We start from the raw sequence: 19,331 nt of genomic DNA, 5'->3' as shown, positions 1-19,331 counted from the left end.
AAGTTTATTTTTCTGTTATCGCGCCACTACGAAGTGTATTTGAATTCACTGTTTAGAATTCATCTGGAACGAGTATCGATGTATTTTGTGATCTGTTTAGAACTTATTTGGGGATAGCGTTCTTGCTAAATGGGTAGGAAATGTAATATAACTTATTAGAAATAAATTATGTTTAAAGTTACTCACGCTTGTTGCTATATAAAATATTGCCTATTAATAGAAAAATATAAAATGTAAATGTAGTTTGTGAGGATGGATGTATGTATGACTTGTATTGTGTGTTGACTGTTGTTGTGACTATACGCAAAGTACAGAACGGATTTTTATAACATTTGGTACACATGTAATTTATAACCTAGACTAACACGTACAATACTTTTTACAGACGAAGTCGCGAGAAAAAGCTACTACTATATACATTCTTAACTGATGTTGCGAATTTTTTTACCAAAACCAATCACTGCCAAATCAATCAGAAGAACAATTTAATTCAGGGCATCGTAACAACAAACTTTGGTCAATAAAAACTTGAAAATACGAAAAAGTTTTGTTTAACTCGAAAGTTTTCGTGGGCCTTTACGCTGGGGTCATTTTGTTTTCATTATCTGACTGAAGTCGGGGGCGTGCGGGAGCCGCGAATTTACGACAAGGACTGCACTCGACCCTAATTTAAATACATTACTCGTTTTGTAGGGCACAGTCGCGGCGGTTGCCGTACTAGATGTTAATTGTACTTGTAGCTGAGTGAAATTTCCACTTAATTCACTTGTCCGGTCGCCAGATGAAGATTTGTTGGGTGGTTCTGGCATAAGTGGGTGGGCTTTATTTTTTTAAAGCCTTTGTATTGTTTTTGAGTAGAATGATAAACTAATTCTGTTCTAAGGTCTAAACTATACCAGTGTGAGAGTAAAACTTAAGCGAAGAAGAAGAAAGTTTTCAGTGCAAACGATTACATATTTTTATGAGTATTCAATGTCTGGAACGTAATTTATACAGAAAAATCCATTTTTTTGTTCGATACATGTGTTTTTCGGAATAGTTCTCCAATCAAAATTGTTTTAGTTTTTAATTATCATTTAACAACTTCAATTTTGACAAACATGAAGTTGTTCATAGCCGAACAAAGTGCAAACAGTGAACTAGTGATAAATTGAAAGTTTCAATAGCAACTGAATACTAATCCCACATTACCATACACCGGGAGCGAAACGTGCTAATAAATCAAACATGACTGCCAACTTGTGTATTTGTACAAACTAACGTGTGGTTTGAATTTATATTTACATAATAAATAAATAAATTTAACCCATTAATGTCCCACTGCTGGGCAAGGGTCTCCCCCCGTAATGAGGGAGGGGTTAGGCCTTGAGTCCACCACGCTGGCCAAGTGCGGGCTGGGGACTTTGCATGCCCTCAATAAATGTTTTGTACAATTTTTAGGCATATATATTATATTTACATACATACATACATAAAATCAAGCTTTCTTCTCATAGGGGTAGGCAGATACCAAAGAACGCCATTTGGTACGATCCTTACAAACTTCCCTTGCTTCAATCGCATCAATACATCTTGTCTTACAGGACCGCCGGTTACGATTGTCCGTTTTCTTGAAATTTTTAGGTTTAATAAAATACCTACTAATAAAATTATGAATTTAAAAGTTCAGCTTATTCTTTATGCCTAAACAACAGAATCGAACTGGATAAAATCTTTAACAAACATAATTTAAATCCCGAAAAAGGAAATGTGGTAGTTTTGATCTATCGTTTTACGAGCCTAATGTTATTATACTTTAATCGATCGCCCCCCGAGTAAGCGCAGGTAAAACTTAGTTCCTTATATATATCTGTCGAAAATTCTTCCTATGTCGAAAGTTTAAATTATTCCAGGAATAAAACTGAAACGGAAAAATCAGCCCTTAGTCTTTCTACCATAACGTCCATTCAATTCCAAAAAAACAAATTACTTTATTGATACGCTGTAACAAAACAGAATGTTATACAAGAATCAATAAAAGCCTGCATCGACTCGATTGTTTCGGTTTAAAAAAGGCAAACTTTTCTAATTTTCCCGTCGACCGACGCGTCCCTCCTATACGGAAGTTTTCAGTTCACGTGTTGGAACCAATATTGGTGGCAAGGTTGGATCGTATGACAAACTTTTGATGAAAACGGATTTTTGTTTGATTAAATGTTTACACTTTTTTATTTGAAGTTTATTTAAACATCTTAGCTATATGTTGAAGGGTACAAAATAAAGGCGGAGTAGTTAGAAAATAATACTTTTATTATACATTACAAAGAATTACTTATGTGCCGTAAATCGTATTTTAATAGCTAGTGAGTGGTTAATTAATGTAAGAAAATAAATATGGATATTTACGTATGTATCTACATTTATTTTATAGGTACGTACCTAAAATCACACCTTTTTCCCAGACCAGAGAACGTCTTATAAACTTCCTTTGCTTCATTCACATCCATACATCTTCTTATTCAAAAGTACAACAATTGAAATATTTGAGTAATCATTCCTTTTCCCGTTACTCATAAACATTGAAAGAGTCAATTTATGCGTATGACTGTACATAACAGTGAACCAAAGTCCTCCCTTCACGAAGCCTATCTAACGTACCACACAACTTTATAAAAGCTTCTGAATACAACGGTTTTATTATTTTTTTCGCTTCTCCTATTGTTTCAGGCAAAGTTGGAAACAAAAGCACTGAAAGCTAAAAGGCCTGGCTTCACAGATGACCGCTACAACGAAACCTCTTATTATATCGAAAATGGTGAGTGATTTGACTTGTTTTTAACTTTTTCGAATATAGCAGAATGTTTTACATTTGTCTTTCAAATTATGGATTAATTGACTGCCTTTTTGAAGCGTGAAATAGGGGGCAAATCTATTGCCATTTACCGAGCACGTTACAAAAATTCGTAATACTATTTATAAATATTCTAATATAAATTAGAAATGTCCAATTTTTGAGACCTGAAAGAACATTACTGAGACAGTCTCAACGCATTCCTAGTTTAGTAATAATAATAACTTGGCCTGCGCGGTGGCAAAGACCCGTGTCTAGTAGAGAGCCAGTAATGAGTTAGTTTTTAGTAACTTAAATACAATTAAACAATGCAAGGTAAATGACCTTTAAATGTCAAAAAAAATGTGTCTAAAAATAACAACACATAAATAAAGCAAGATTATAACAAAACAATATGACACCATAAATATTATTCCTGAGTAATCTTTCAAACCACCCCGAGCTATTCCGCGCTCCGACCAAAAATATATTTTTATTTCTCCTAAACACGAAATCTTTGTAAACCACCAATGATATTGGATTACATGAATTCCTGTCTTTGATAACGAATCCATTCCTTTAATTTTTTTTCTTCTCGTTTAATCAATTCTTTTCGTATTTGCTTCATTTTTCCTCATTTCCAAGAAAGACGCTTAGCTATTATAAGGATTCGGTTTTATGTCTTTTTAATTTGGTTAATATTGCTAATATTTTTTTTGATATTATTGTATTTCATTGGGTGAATGCCCTCGCACTCTCTCTATGTAATTCACTATACGGTAATACATACATAGATAATATTGTAGAAGCAATTTTTTGGCATGGTTGCATGCTAACTGTCATCGACAAAAAACTTAATTTTTAATATAAAAAGAAAACAAAATTATTTATATCCTACCCCATATACCCTGCCCAGTGTGGGACAGGAGTACTCTGTATGCGAAGTAGATATAATAATATACATTCTCTCATTTTATTCTCATTTTCTATAAATAGTAACATTACGGCCTGTCAAAGAGTCATAAATATAATGAAAATCTTCACAAAAGCGCTGTCATTACGCTCGTTGTAACACCCACACGGCTGTAACATGCCGAACCGTCGCTCCGTCAAACTGACGCAAAGAATTTTAACGAAATTATAAGGTATACTGTATGTTCGGTTCGACATTTCAATTTATAAATGACTGTATAACTCCAGTATTCATAGGATTTTCTTTTTTCTACAAATTATAATGTTTTTTTTTTAAGCCTGTGTATGTCCCATTGCTGGGCAAGGGCTACCTAACGAGAGAGGTTAGGCCTTAATTTCATCACGCTGGCCATATCTCAAGAAATGTGTTAAACAACTATTAGGTTGCTACATGCCAGCTATCGTCAGGATGTTTTCCTTCACAGTTAGAGCCAATGATCATTATTTCTATAAAATGATTAGCCCTATAATATTTTACGTTATTTTCGAACGTTTCCTTCATCCATCATACTTAACTTACATACTCGTTTACCACATTTGATAGAAAAACCATGGAGGCTGTTACATAACTTCATCCGGTTGACTAAGTGGATGAAACAGCAACCACGCTAGTCCTACTAATATTATAAATGCGAAACTTTGTAAGTATGGATGGATGTTTGATACTCTTTCACGCCAAAACTACTGAACCGATTACGATGAAATTAAGTATGTAGGTAGCTGAAGACCCAGAATTACACATAGGCTACTTTTTATCCCGGAGTTCGGGATAGGTATTTACACGGGTAGGGTCTCCACGCGGGTGAAGTCGCGGCCGGCTTCTAGTTTTCAATATAGCTAATGTCAGAACAGGCCCATTATGATCTAATGGCCTTAGTCATCTACCCGCATTGCCGTTTTCTTGCTCGGTTTACGGCTATGCAGATATTTTAGCCTAACGACTTATGAATTGTGCACCTGGTTTTCGGTGGAAAATTTTGTGGTTCCCTGTGTTATACTTTCGTAGCGGTAATTTTTCCAACTGCACCTTTTTTACAGAATAATTGTACAGCTTTGTAAACTCTCTTCCGAAATTCATAGAGCCTTTTTATCTGCTTTTAAAAGTCTTCCCTTTGTTCGAAGGGATTTTCACGCCAATCAATGATCATTACTTAGATATCAAGATATTATGATAGACACTTTGTTATAGTATTCACTATCATGCACTATTCTGATAGACTTGCGCGCCGCACTCATCTATCAAGCCCGCGAAGAAAATCGCGAGCGAAGACCGCGCTGCTTTCCCACGTGTAATCCTGTACGATCCTAAGAACGTGCGATAGAGTGTGTGTGTAAAAGCGGCTAATACCTTGGTAATAGGTAGGCTATGAAGAATATCCAAGTCCATGATTTTACTTAATACTAATACAATTTTAAAATTTCAGGCCTCAGGAAAGTGTACCCCTACTACTTCACGTTCACAACCTTCACCAAAGGAAGGTGGGTTGGTGAGAAGATCCTCGACGTTTTCGCCCGAGAGTTCCGAGCCCATCCCGCCGCGGAGTACGAGCGATGCATCAGGGCCGGCACTCTCACCGTCAACTACGAAAGGGTAGACCCTGACTACAGACTGAAGCACAACGACCTTCTAGCAAACGTTGTCCATAGGTATTGAACCAATATTACACTACCAAACGGAGTAATGTAGAACGCTTAAGATAGTCACAGCACCTTAGAAACGACACACAAAACCCCAAGTCTCCGTTCAACACGGTACACTATACAGATCTTTTAATTTTCAGTATTGTAAATATTAACTTTTATTTTTTTTCTTGCCTTATATGTATTTATTTACTAAGTGTCACTATCACAGTTACTCTAACTATAATTTAAAAAATGTGAACGTCGACAAGCTTGTTTGTATTTCAGGTCTAATTTGTATTTAGTCCACTGTAACACAAATATAATCTTCAATAACGATATCTTGAGCACCGAATGAGCATGCGAGTGCATTTTGGCCGTTTTCCAACTGAGACACAAGTAGTTGTATATCACTTGTATCTTTTGTGTTAACTGTAAGTAGTCACAACACAGTGTCTCGTTGACAACGGCGTGCATTTCACATTATACATTCAAATTCGCTCACGCATGTTCATTTGTTGTTTCGTTCTCGTCTTAATCTCTTTTCATACGTCACGAGAACCAAAATTTAAACGGACTTGAAACAAGCTATGTGAATACATAGACATTAATAATGTAATTATTTGTTAAAAATAATGGTGCTGTTGTTTGTTCGTACTAAACACTATTAAATCATCTACGTATACAAGGTTTTGTTGCGGGTCCGTTGGCAAGAAGCCGTAAGCCTGACGTGTGTATCGTTGCAGGCACGAAGTACCGGTCACCAGCCAACCCATCACCCTCGTTCATATCGACGAGGACATTGTGGTTGTCAACAAACCGGCCTCTATCCCCGTAAGTGGCAAATGAGACAGCCATGTTATGTGACGCTTATCATACATTATACTTGTATGTCATCCTTGTATGTTGCATGCTGTGAGCTAATATAGAACTTAGTTGTGCTGCTAACATCTAGACAACATCACGTATTGTATACATCACACTCTCGCTAAAGTGTTAAAGGAACTCAAGTAATACGAACTCGTGACAATAAGAGAAACGTTAAACTCTACTACAAAGTACATACATCTCATTCAATACACGAAACGTCTAGAATTTCATTTAACTCGTCCCACGATTTTAGTGAGACTAGTATCATATTATAGGCTTCCATTCCTTTGAAATCCGCTTTCCTGCCCCTAAAAGCCAGCATCTCACAAAGTCCTTTGCGTTTACGTAAAGCGGTCCCTTTGCAAGAAATACTCTGCAACGTTACATGATGGAGGACACCTAATATTGTGGAGCACTTTCATATCGGCTTTTATGAAATAAAACAGGAATGTAGAAGGTAGGTGCAGGAATTTGCATGTAAAGTAGGCACAAAGGCGATGGCAATCTGGTTTTTTTTTTCATTCTTTTCCCAGAACTCGCTCGAACTGAATAGGGTATACATTTTATTACCTTCATCATTGCGCTTCACATTTTAAGCTTCGCCTAATTTTTTATTGACCTTATTGATGCTGGCAGTATGTGTTGCCTTATTAGTCTAGCAAATAATATTATCCCATTGTAATGTAAAGGCTTTCGATCACATCGGGCGGCAGACTCACATAAAGTAGTTGTTAGCCAAACGTAATCCCATAGAAATCTCTATTTAATGTGCAAATTGTACTTTTACGATTAGTGTGTTTTGTTACCTTGAATAAGATGTCGTATATTCGATTTATTTGCTGCTATAAATGCGTTATTTGTTAGTCATTCGAAAATTATTACGCCATTAAAATGCTGTTTGAATAAAAATCAGCAAATCAGACTCTATTACGGCCGTATCAAAATAATGTTCGTAACTCATAAAACGCAATGTGTTCTGATCATAATGATTTTGTTTATCTTCTTATGCCTCATGTATATATTGGGCTTATAAATTGTAAAGATTTTCTGTGTAAGCGATTTTTTATAGTCTGCTTTCTTGGATTTCGTCAGTTTACAAGATTTTTATAAAGCCACGTGACACATGACACATACCAGGGTGAATCAAAAAGTTCTTAGAAGTGCAGGTTAATATAATACCTTTGTGGGTAGTTTAATATTTATTTTGAAGAGTGTTAATCACACAATATTCCTACGCAGTTACACTCGATTTGGTCGTACCATTCGCAAAAAATAAATAATTTAGTAGTGTAGTGTTGCTAAAAATCCTTAAAAATGTATAAAAACGAGTTACGCGCCGTGATAAAGTACGTGTGCTTGAAAAAAATTTCCACTAAAGAAATATTTTTGGATATCCAGCAGACATAAGGAGATAATGCTATGCCTTATTCCACCGTCGCTAACTGGGTTGCTGAATTTAAAAGAGGTAGATCGAGCTGTGAAGATGACCCTCGCTCTGGGCGGCCTTCAAGCTCGATCACAGAAGAAAATGTCAAAAAAGTTGCAAATTTAGTTTCAGAAGACAGAAGAATTACTATTAAACATTTAGCCAAGATCCTAAAGATATCATTTGGCAGCATACAATCCATTTTATCCGATTCACTAGGTTTCAAAAAAGAGTCAGCAAGGTGGGTTCCAAGAATGTTAACGGACGAAAACAAAAACTGTCGATTGGAAATTTCAAGACGTAATCTCGAAATGTTACAGCCAGAGCCGGACCAATTTTGCCGTCGTGTTATCACTATGGATGAAACATGAGTTCACCATTTCGACCCTGAAACAAAAAAACAAAGCATGTCTTGGAAACGACGATTCTCACCGCCCATGAAGAAATTTCGAGTGACTCCTACCGCTGGCAAGGTTATGGCCTCTGTGTTCTGGGATAGTGAAGAAATCATTTTTATTGATTACCTACCAAAAGGACAGACAATTACTGGACAATACTATGCTAGTTTAATCCCAATATTGCGCGACGCAGTTAAAGAAAAACGTCGAGGAAAACTGTCATTAGGCGTCTTGTTTCTTCGCGATAACGCGCCTGCTCATCGGTCGGAAGTCGCGCTGAAGGCAATCCGCAATGCTGGCTTTGAAATAATTGAACACCCGCCATATTCTCCGGACTTCACCCCCAGCAATTTTCACCTTTTTCCCAAATTAAAGGAACATATCCGTGGCACTAAATTTGAGGATGACAACGCCGTTATGGACGCCGTTGACGAGTTTTTTGAGAGCTAAGATCGTGATTTTTTTTCGGAAGGAATTAGAAAGTTAGAGAAGCGGTATTCTATATGTATTGACTTAGAAGGAGATTAAGTTGAAAAATAAAATAATTCTATTTAAATTTAGTTGTATTTTCATAGCGTTTCTAAGAACTTTTTGATTCACCCTCGTATGTAGTATACCACTTGTAGGTACTTTTGCTACTAATTGGTATATGCTTTAAAAAACCTTCATTCTTCTCATAAATTAAGTCTTTTACCCTGTAAATACATGTACAGTATTCATATATGAAACTATCAACTCAGCTAAATCTAGTATTAGTATATTTTTAACATTTTTACAATTCCTATCAAAATAATAGTACCGTCTGTTTGAAATTAAACAACAACATGTTCCAATTACCCCAGCTTCGAACGTGGGCTCTCATTAAGCCTCTTGTTGGCAATACAATAAACCCATATACTAGACTTAGCACATAATCGTATTCAGTAGTCGACTCACGATCCTCTCCTGTTTACAAATTGGTTTCATTGCAAGCTACGTATCGTTGTTTCTCTTTCAAAATACCTACTATTCCAATTTTCATAAAAGTAGCAGATTTCCAACAAAATATTTCGGCAAACATCAACTTTTATATTTCGCTAGCTTTTGGCATGCGGTTTTGCTCGTATAGAATTTTTCCCCGTTGGGTTGGGAATTTCCAAAATTACTTAGTGCTCCTCTACGCTTTCTAATGAATCTTCATACCAAATTTCTACTTTCAACGCTCGGTAGTTATGGCTGTGCTTTTTCTGTCAGTCAGTCAGTAACGGAAGAATTTTATATTAAATGGATTAGCTAACTCAAGAGACCTCTAAATCTGCTTTCAGTTTTGTAAAATCTATTAAATCAACATTTACTCAAAAAGATTTTACGTGAGCCTTATTTAGTCCCAACAAAACAAAAGTAGCATTTTTTATTTATTTCGCAAAGTAATGTTTAGAAAATAGCAGACCTAAAACTTAATTGCTAGTTATATTAGAAAATAAAGAAGGAAATAAATCTATATTAGATTATACGAATGTAATTGTTAGGCGGATACTGTAGAAAAGAAATATTTCGTCAGTCCCGATGTAGAAGGGTCCGAATGATGAAGGAGCCCCCATCACAGTGATTGATACGCCGGCTCAATGTTGGATCCCAAAACTGAGCGGTGCAAAGTAAAATATAGCACTTATTACTGTTCGCTTTTGGCCTACATTTGCCCTTATATATTACGGCCAATTGAATAATTCAATATCGACATTTGAAATTGAGTTTCAAATATTCGATGGCTTTACAGAAACTACCACATACATATTTTTTATCGGCACCACTAATATTATCTTTGTATCTAACGAATGAGCTCTTTATTTGCATCTGGTACTAATGTATTTTCTTCTTCTAACTTATTAACTTTTAACGGTAGTTCTAATAACGTCTATTTACATAGCACACCAGTAGCACTCACTTTTACATTAATATATACATACGTACATTGTATGATTCTAATATACGTAAACCTCTCAGTTTTATTACGTTTTTATCTTTGACACAAAAGTTACATCTCAACACCAACCCGAAACACTCAGAAACTTTAGTTTATGTGTTAGATATGAGTATCCCGCCATCAAATCGACCGGGATTAGTGCCCTTAGAAACTCGTAAATAACTTGACACGCACACAGCTAAGCATTCAGTCCTATATATTGTTCAAGTGGGTTACATTTTGCATTACATTTGTACACTGCTCTTGTATGGACAACAAATGTTCGTCGGCAAAACCTTGATAAACCATTTTGTAAAACTGGATTACGTTCATAATGAAGTTATCAAAGTTTGTGCAGGTCGGTAGTTCGCTTTAAATATGAATGCCATAATATATTACATTAGTATGTTAATTACAGTCGAAACTTACAGAATCAGCGTACAAAATGTCATGCATATGAAACTAGGACAGCATACAATGCTACGCGACTGTGCGTCCGATGTATTAAGTATTTACATTGTCTATGATGTTGTAATGCACTTTGAGTATCTCATTAATTTTAATGTCCCCACCCCTCCGTGCATATTAAAATAAGCCATTAAAATCATCTTTGTATCGCTGTTTTGTACCCTTAATACCGCTTCTCCATTTTATACCTTTGTAGTACAATGGATTGTCAAAATTTTTGGCTTTTAGATTTTAGAGATTTTGTGCTTAACTTCCTCGTAAATTTAGTCGGAACGACAGGTATTTAATTATGTGAATAACGACACTCTTGACCTTTGGGGAGCTGAACTCTATCGGCCCAAAGATTCTCTATTGTCGTTCCACAATGTATTAAAGGCTGTATCAAGATCCCCTACATCAATAGACTTTACTAAGTTCAGTATTCTCGATCTAAAGATATATTTATGGAGCGGATTTTTCTGCATTATTAAATTCTTCAGCAGACGCCGCAATGTGGGAAATTGAGTTAGTAACAGCCAAGTATTTTTATAAAAATACTTTGATATTTGTTTGGTGTGATCGCGATTCGAATTTCTGTGCCAAACTGTAGAGATTTTGTTAGATTGAGTAAGTTTGAGAGCCAAAGGTTATTGCAACATCATAAGACTATAAAAAGTCCGTAATGAAACAATGTTGTGTCCGTGGTGGGCCAGGCACGAGACTCCAGTGCTCGCTAGTCCTTTGCGCCTCATACACGTGGATGAAGAGCTACTCGTGCTAGACAAGCCTTGCTCGCTACCGGTGAGTCATGCGTTGGGACCGTTTTGTCATCATCAGTTGTCAGACTCTGATGGCCGACTACATCGCCATCTCGACCTATTATCACATTACACCAACGCATTATTACTTTTTTGTTAATTAAAAAAAGGTAGTGGAATAATTGAAAAATTAAGTAACATTCAACTTCTTCTTTGTCTAAAAATAAAAAAATCCTTAAAGGTATAAAGAGAGAAAATCGTTCGCAATTAAATAATCCCTTAAGTCTGTAATACCTACCATTTTGTAACGTTATGATTTTTCCACAATAGAAGATTTTCTTTTTTTCCGACAAAAAAGGAATGGAACGTAAAAGAAAGACCGTCCAAAGTACAATAAGAAAAGAAAATAAATCTGTGCAAAGATAGCACACCGAATTTCGGTGGGTTAATTTTTTTTCTCGGTCCGGACAAAGTACGCTCTCAGAGTCTGACTAGAGATTGCGATCTGCACAAAAGTTTGAAACATAATACTACAAACAGAGCTGAAAATGTGCGGTCTCGTCTAAAATCCCACTTGAAAGTGGTCCCTGAACTTGAGGATTGCGAGTCCCGAATACTTCCTATTTTATTTCATATCTTTCAAAGGCGAGCACCGTGTTATCCAAAATATTTCGACCTGATCCAATTATTCTTGTTTCAAAAATAACTCGCCAAATATTTTTTCTCTAACATTTTGGTAAATTGAGTTGCAGAAGCTTACGTCGATTAAATTAGGAGTTTGCCGTGCGTCCCTTTTTGTCAATTCTGAAAAGTTTTTACTCTAATCATGTTTACAGTAGCCAAATTTTAGGGGAGGCTGGCGTTTTATACTACTTAAAATATATGTTTGAACGAGTTTACAACTTGCGTGTCCGTAAAAGGGATATTTAAATTAAGAAAAACTTGTGTATGGTGTATTTTAATATTCTAATTTTTTCCATCATCATTGCTGCAAGCATGCATGTAAATTGTAGCTACATTACAATTCCAATAAAACATGATTGGATCTATACTATATGTATTATATAATGTGTAAAAATCAACTAACAGATTTTACAACATGGGTTATTTGAACTCCAATACTTTTTACAGCGAGCTTAACTGAAATCGATAGATAGACAAGTAGATGCAATTCAATCTCCCAAAATGGCCTTTCAGTATAAATATAACTCGGTTCTCGCTTCACTTGTACTATATCTCTATTCTTTTTCCAACTATTGCATGTTGCTTACAAATGAATTCAATTTGCAGTGGTATTATATTCTTTAGTTTTTACTGCGTGGGCTTATAGTAGTGTTACTTATGCAGGATTTCTTACATCATATTCATCATCAATGCTTGCTTCATCACCGTTGCTTCATTCGTTTATATTTCTATCACTAGTTGTTCTGAGTGAATAATTTTTCAATAGATTAACTAAATATTTATAGTTCCAGTTGATACCGAGATTTGCAATAAATGGCACGTTATGTTCCGCAAAATTTGTTTTCGATCATTGTTATGCCGTTTTTTAAAGATTCAATTTTATATTCTGAATAGTTGTTTTCAAAAGTTGTATATTAAAGTTGAATGTAATAAAATATGTCATTAGGTTCACCCGTGTGGAAGATACCGTCACAACACTGTCGTTTTTATACTCGCAAAAGAGTACAACTTGAAAAATCTGCGGACCATTCACCGACTCGACAGGCTAACGTCAGGTAAGATCTTACTAAACTGCGAAATCTTTTTCTACAAGTTTAAAAGGAGCTTTTTAAAATTACTTCAGCCAGAATTTTAATAAGCGAAAATATGAATATGATTTTGCGTGGATGAAGTCTTTCAAAGTTAATGTGACGTTTTACGTAATTTAGATTAAAAATGTGAGCGAAAAAGCGACTTTCTAATTTGTTTATTACAAAATACGAATGGCGTTTATTTTTAATGTTTCAAGTAGTTTGTTACCTTAATATAATGATTTTCTTCGATTGTATATAGAAAACCTCGACACAAGAAATAATGAAAAACAAAATAAAATAAAATGCGCCTAATCCTTTGAAAGTAGGAAAAAGGTTGGTTACGCCACGAATAATAGAACCTGTGAACTATTTTTCCATCATTACCTTGGTAACCTCTTTTCGAAGAACATCACCTCGGAACTCTAAAAAAATAAATCATCAGTGTTTATAATATTTTTGCTATGACCAGGTCTCCTGCTGTTCGGAAGGAGTCCAAAGAAGGCGAGACAGATGGAACATCAGATAAGGAACAGACAAGTGCAGAAGGAATACGTCTGCCGGGTGGATGGAGAATTCCCTGAGTAAGTTATAATAATATGTACATACATAACATCACGCCTGTTAAACCCGAAAGTGTAAGCATAAGTGTAACAGTGGGCCAGTGGTCGTGGGTTCCATTCCTACACTGAACAATTATTTGTGCGATCCACAAATATTATAGTTGTTTCGGGTCTGGTTGTACTTTGTGTCCGTTGTTTGTATGTTTGTAAAAGTCCCCACGACACATGTCATGAGCAATTCTTAGTGCGGGAGTTGTCTTAAATAGAATAATAATAGATTAATGTTATAAGGGGCGAGCCTATTGCCTTAACCGGGCACATAACCAAACTCCGGGCTACTATTGAGAAATATTATCACATAATTTAGGCAGACTCCAGTCAGCCTGCGACCACGGCGAGTGCAACCTGCGCCTAAATGTTAGGCATTTTAGGGTAAAATGCGTGTTTGCGTTAATTCCCGTATCGTATTAGGATTAAACATGTAACGCGAGAGTTAAAAAGGTATAAATATTATCACATAAATTAGAAAATATTAGTACTTTACGCGACACGGAAATGAAACCGGTGACCTCATGATCAGCAGTCGGATCAACCAAACACGCCAGAGTCAAAATAACTCAAAATAGAATCTGTATTTATAAATTCTATTCATCATAAATGGACCTGACCCGGTCATGATCGATTGTCCCAGTTAATATTTTTAGAACATCCAAACATATTTGTTGGCTTTAGAAACCTAGGTCTAAAGCTGCCTGTACATTGGCATAGTGCGAAGAAATGGAGATATATTAACCAATCGGATTGAAGTGGCGGAGAGGAGCGGAGATTTTGTACATTCCTTATTCTCTCGTTTCCGGAATCGCGTATTACACGTCTATGAACAGGTAGCCTGAAACTTCAGGTCAAAACATTGCGACGAAAACGACTTTACCAAACATTTTACTCTCAAAAAATCGTTAAGTATTTTATAATTATATCCATACTAATATTATAAATGCGAAAGTAACTCTGTCTGTCTGTCTGCTACTCAATCACGCCTAAACTACTGAACCAATTTGCATGAAATTTGGTATGAAGATATTTTGATACCTGAGAAAGGATAAAGGCTATAATATCATCACGCTATGACCGAAAGGAGCAGAGTACCAGTAATTAATGTTACAAAAACGGGAAGATATTTCACCCATTTTGTCTTATTGGACGCACGCGAAGTTGCGCGGGTCAGCTAGTATAAAATAAAACAAAAATAAACAAAGATAAATCGAGCATGCAAGGCTTTCTACTAAGTCGTCAGACTACAATGTGTAATAAAAAATAAGTAAAGAGATTTCTAAGTAGCATCACTTTATAGCAGTCTTCAAGTGACAAGCAAATCAGTATATTTATTTAGGTCGTACTTGTGTGAATATTTTTCTTTCAAAATGTACTGATTCACTGTTTGTGTCTGTCATTTACATCTCGTTAGTAGTTTTATTGAAAAATATCTTTATAAGCTAGATAAAAACTATTTTTAGACTGATTGCAATTATTTTCATCCAAAAAACGTCGGATTTATTTATTTACATTGTTGTCGCTTGGTCGCTGATAGTTGGCAACTCCTGGCATGATCAATTATTGTATCAATCAAATCTTTTGGCAGTTCAAAAAGAGTGGCCGTGAGATTCTAGCAGGGTTGAGGTGAAGGACCTCATTCCGAATTAGTGGTAAATATAGTTTTTAGATAAATTATTTCATTTTGATTTATGTTCTAATTAGTAATTAAAATAGCAACAGTTTCTTTCCCTTTATGGAAAAATATTTCAATAAAACTAAAAAATATGCAATATAAATGCAAAAGTTTCTCTAGGTATGGATAAATAGTGGATTTGTGGGTATTTCGTTCATAAATAATAAACGGATTTTCGTGAAATTTGGCTTACTGATAGTTTATAACCTACATTTAAACAGAGTATATGATGATTTTCTTAATTCTAGAACTTCGACCGTCTTCATAGATTTAACGCAGACGATGTCGCGTACAAAGCTAATTTAAAACCTTATCATACATTTTTGCGTACAGTCCTAGCTCAGCATTTCACTATACATAGATATTATTTTACATTTTCGCAGTTTAAATTGAATTGTTGATTCGCCGCTGATTGTGCAGAGTTTAACGACGTGCGAATAATTTATGTGAATTTCAAACTATTTTTTATTAAGCTCGTGATACGCAAATAAATATTATTTTAGTGGTTGCATACATACATACAAGCACGCCTTCTTCCCATAGGGGTAGGCAGAGACCAAAAACCTTTTTCTGTAATTTTATTTTTGTTTAAAAACGTGAAAAAAATTAAATTTAGTTTTTATTGAAATTCCTTCTGGGTAACTTTCGGGTCATGGGCTTCATTCCCACCCAGAACATTTTTTTTGTTTGATTAGTCTATATTTATTTTTCATTTGAATGTTTATTTATCTAAACATTTTTATAATACATAAACATGTTTATCAGTTATCTTGTTACCATAGAACAAAGTCTATTTCATTCAAAAACAGATGTCCTTATGAAAAATGTCCAGATATACCAATTGCTTTTTATTACTTGCAGTGAGGAAATCGAATGTCAGGAACCGATTGAGGTGGTGAGCTACAAGATTGGGGTGTGCAAGGTATCTCCCAAAGGCAAGGACTGTTCCACTGTGTTCAAGAGGCTTGGCTTCAACGCGAACAATAACACCAGCGTGGTGCTCTGCAAGCCAAAGACGGGCAGAATGCACCAAATAAGAGTTCATCTGCAGTACTTGGGTAAGTATCATTGTTTATCTATACTAATATTATAAAGCTGAAGAGTTTGTTTGTTTGTTCGTTTGTTTGAACGCGCTAATCTCAGGAACTACTGGTCCGATTTGAGAAATTCAGAGTTAGATATCCCATTAATTGAGGAAGGCTATAGGCTATATAACATCACGCTACGACCAACAGGAGCAGAGTGCCAGTAAAAAATGTTATAAAAACGGGGAAAATTATGACCTATTCTCTCTTATGTGACGCAAGCAAAGTTGCGCGGGTCAGCTAGCATAACATATACCTGTTATAATACCACACCGGCGTTGACTAGGATTGTTTGTAAAAAAAGTTGAGTATGCATTACTGAGTCACTAAGTGGCAGAGTGATTGACTAACTAAATGAATGAGTGAGTGACTGAGTCACTGGGTAACTGAGTGACTAACTGACAGACTGGGTGTTTGAGTGTCTGAGACACTGAGTGACCTTGTGACTGAGTGTCTCAGTGACCGCGTGACTGAGTGACCGAGTGACTAACTGTCGGAGTGACCGCATGACTGACTGACGGACTGGGTGATTGAGTGTCTGAATGACAGATTGACTAAATGACTGAGTGATTGAGTGTCTGAGTGACTAAGTGGCTGAGTAACTGACTCACTAAAATATACAAAATGGAAAACGTTAAATGGTCAAAGTAAAAAATCCTTGCGTATATTTGATTCAGCATTTTAGTGATATATTGTTACGTAAGATAACGGTTAGATAAAATCTCTATTTTGTTTTATTCCCCAGCCGGTATCAGCCCAAATGTATACGGTTTGGTGAAATGAAAACGTATTTTCCTTATCGACAAGAAACTTAATCAAATGGAACTACAATTTCCCTACTTTATTTATTGTTTCGCCTGTTTTAAGGGAAATTAGCCATTAGGTGGGACAGACATTGGAATTTGTGGGGATTTTTTATTGGTTTACTTGTACTTTTATTAGTATGATAAATAAACTTTGATTGTTAGGAGGAAAAAGGAAGAGATTTTTAAGAACAATTTTGCTCTTTAACTGACAAAAAAGCAAGGGTTTCATAATTTGCAACAAAAGGGTTACATTGGTTGTATTGACAAACATACTGGTAAAACGTCAATGTATTGTATTAGAAAAATAAATTAAAAAACAGTTTCAACCTGTGGCCCTTCCTACCTTCCTAATCGGCGGTAGATTCACTGACCTTCGGCAATCAGATGTGCCAGTACTTCACCAAAATTACTATTTTTTTTCTTTTATTTATTTACCACAGAAACTTCCAATATATTTCTAATAAGTACCCTTTGATGTCTTCCTAACAAGTATAGTATATGGTAGCTCCTTAAATAACGTATTATAACCCAGGTAACTGGGTTGTGGAGGTCAGATAGGCAGTCGCTTCATATAAAACACTGGTATCCAGCTGCATCCGGTGAGGCTAGAAGCCGACTCCGACATAGTTTGGAACAAAGGCGAAGCTAATATATATGTATATAAACATTTTCCACTCGTGTTTCCGTTCTAAAATCTTCGATTCTTCCACAGGTTACCCGGTAGTCAACGATCCTTTATACAACCACCCGGTATTTGGTCCCCTACGCGGTAAAGGGGGTGACACGGGCGGCAAGACTGATGAACAGTTAGTCAGGGACCTCATAGCTATACACAATGCTGAGAACTGGCTGGGAGTGGACGCTGCTGATGATGACTTGCTTTTCTCAAAGCCGGCTTCGGATGACAAAGGTAACGTAGGGTTGTCATTCCACTAGGACTACTATTGTGTAATTTTTACAGCGTTTTGCGTTTTTTTATTATACTATTTAATAACATAAAGGTGAAGATTTTGTGAGTTTGTTTGAACGCGTTAATCTCAAGAATTACTGACTCAAATCGGAAAAATATTTTTGTTTTGAATTGTCCATTTATTGAGCAAGGCTGTAGGTTATGTGACCAATAGGATTGTAGATAAAAACGAAGGTATGTGGCGGGCGGCTGCTCGTATTAGGAATTTTATAATACACATTTATTTATGTATAATATAAGAGATAGTTAAGTTTTCAATTTAATTATGTACTTTTAATATTGCACCATATTCTAAAAACATATTTTTATGTTTCTTTAAAACAATGCTAATCATAACATAGAATTAACTCGATTATGTCATTTTGTGTACTAAGATATTGTATCCTTATTAAACTCAATCCGTGGTGAGTTTATTCTTAAATAACTTTAGACTACTGAATTTATTTAGACTGTGTATTTATTATGTACAGTGGGTGAGGATGATTGCGACACCGGTCCCGCTTCGAGAGAATCATCACCAAGACTGGAATCGCCTGCCCCCGGAGTGACGCCTTCTACCATTATGACCCGTAAGCATCAATATTTTTTTTATTTTTAAAGACGACTACTGCACTTATATTAGTGCTTGTGTCGCGACAACGTTTACCGTTTCAGTTCCACCAGATGCAGCTTAATAATATTATTTTACACGGAGCGACTGCCTATCAGAGCTCCACAACCCAGTTACCTGGGTAACACAATACCCCTCGGTAAGATTGGCTGTTAGACTTTGAAGCTGAAATGACAGCCGGGACGCACAATGTAACGAAACACGGAGGGACTCGACCACTCATCCACGAAACAACCTTTGCAAGTGTGGCTTAACCTTAGAGATCGCTCCGGGCTGGCTGTTGTCACTTAGCCACGAGCTCTTCCACAGTCAGATGTAACAATATATCTAAATATCTTAGTAGCAGTGATAGCCGAGTAGTATAAGTTGACACCTCCCGATCAAGTGGTCGCAGGTCGCAGGCAACCCACTAATGACTTTTAGAAGTTATGTGCGTATTAGAAATAATGATCACATGCTCCAACGGTGAAGGAAAACATCGTGAGGAAACCTTGCATGCCTAAAATTTGTTGAATACATTTATTGAGGGCATACAAAGTCCCCAACCCGCACTTGGCCAGCGTGGTGGACTTAAG

At 36.0% G+C, this 19,331-nt stretch overlaps 1 protein-coding gene across 9 annotated transcripts in view; it reads left to right on the top strand.

The window, feature by feature from the left end:
- The window catches only part of LOC142987211 (pseudouridylate synthase RPUSD2-like), a 458,610-nt gene that overhangs the window by 431,158 nt on the left and 8,121 nt on the right, over positions 1-19,331 (top strand). For 8 of the 9 annotated variants that reach the window (XM_076135821.1, XM_076135830.1, XM_076135828.1 and 5 more), the window contains 8 exons: positions 2,707-2,794; positions 5,206-5,428; positions 6,148-6,235; positions 12,873-12,981; positions 13,469-13,580; positions 16,147-16,343; positions 17,889-18,086; positions 18,617-18,715. In XM_076135821.1, the coding sequence (XP_075991936.1) occupies positions 2,707-2,794; positions 5,206-5,428; positions 6,148-6,235; positions 12,873-12,981; positions 13,469-13,580; positions 16,147-16,343; positions 17,889-18,086; positions 18,617-18,715 (1,114 nt within the window). Of the gene's footprint in view, positions 1-2,706; positions 2,795-5,205; positions 5,429-6,147; positions 6,236-11,197; positions 11,286-12,872; positions 12,982-13,468; positions 13,581-16,146; positions 16,344-17,888; positions 18,087-18,616; positions 18,716-19,331 lie in introns of all 9 variants that reach the window. The other variant, XM_076135822.1, reaches the window with a different exon arrangement.

The sequence above is a fragment of the Anticarsia gemmatalis genome, chromosome 3, assembly GCF_050436995.1.
Source record: "Anticarsia gemmatalis isolate Benzon Research Colony breed Stoneville strain chromosome 3, ilAntGemm2 primary, whole genome shotgun sequence".
In the NCBI taxonomy this organism is placed as follows: Eukaryota; Metazoa; Arthropoda; class Insecta; order Lepidoptera; family Erebidae; genus Anticarsia; species Anticarsia gemmatalis.
This window is presented reverse-complemented; position numbering and strand designations above follow the sequence as displayed.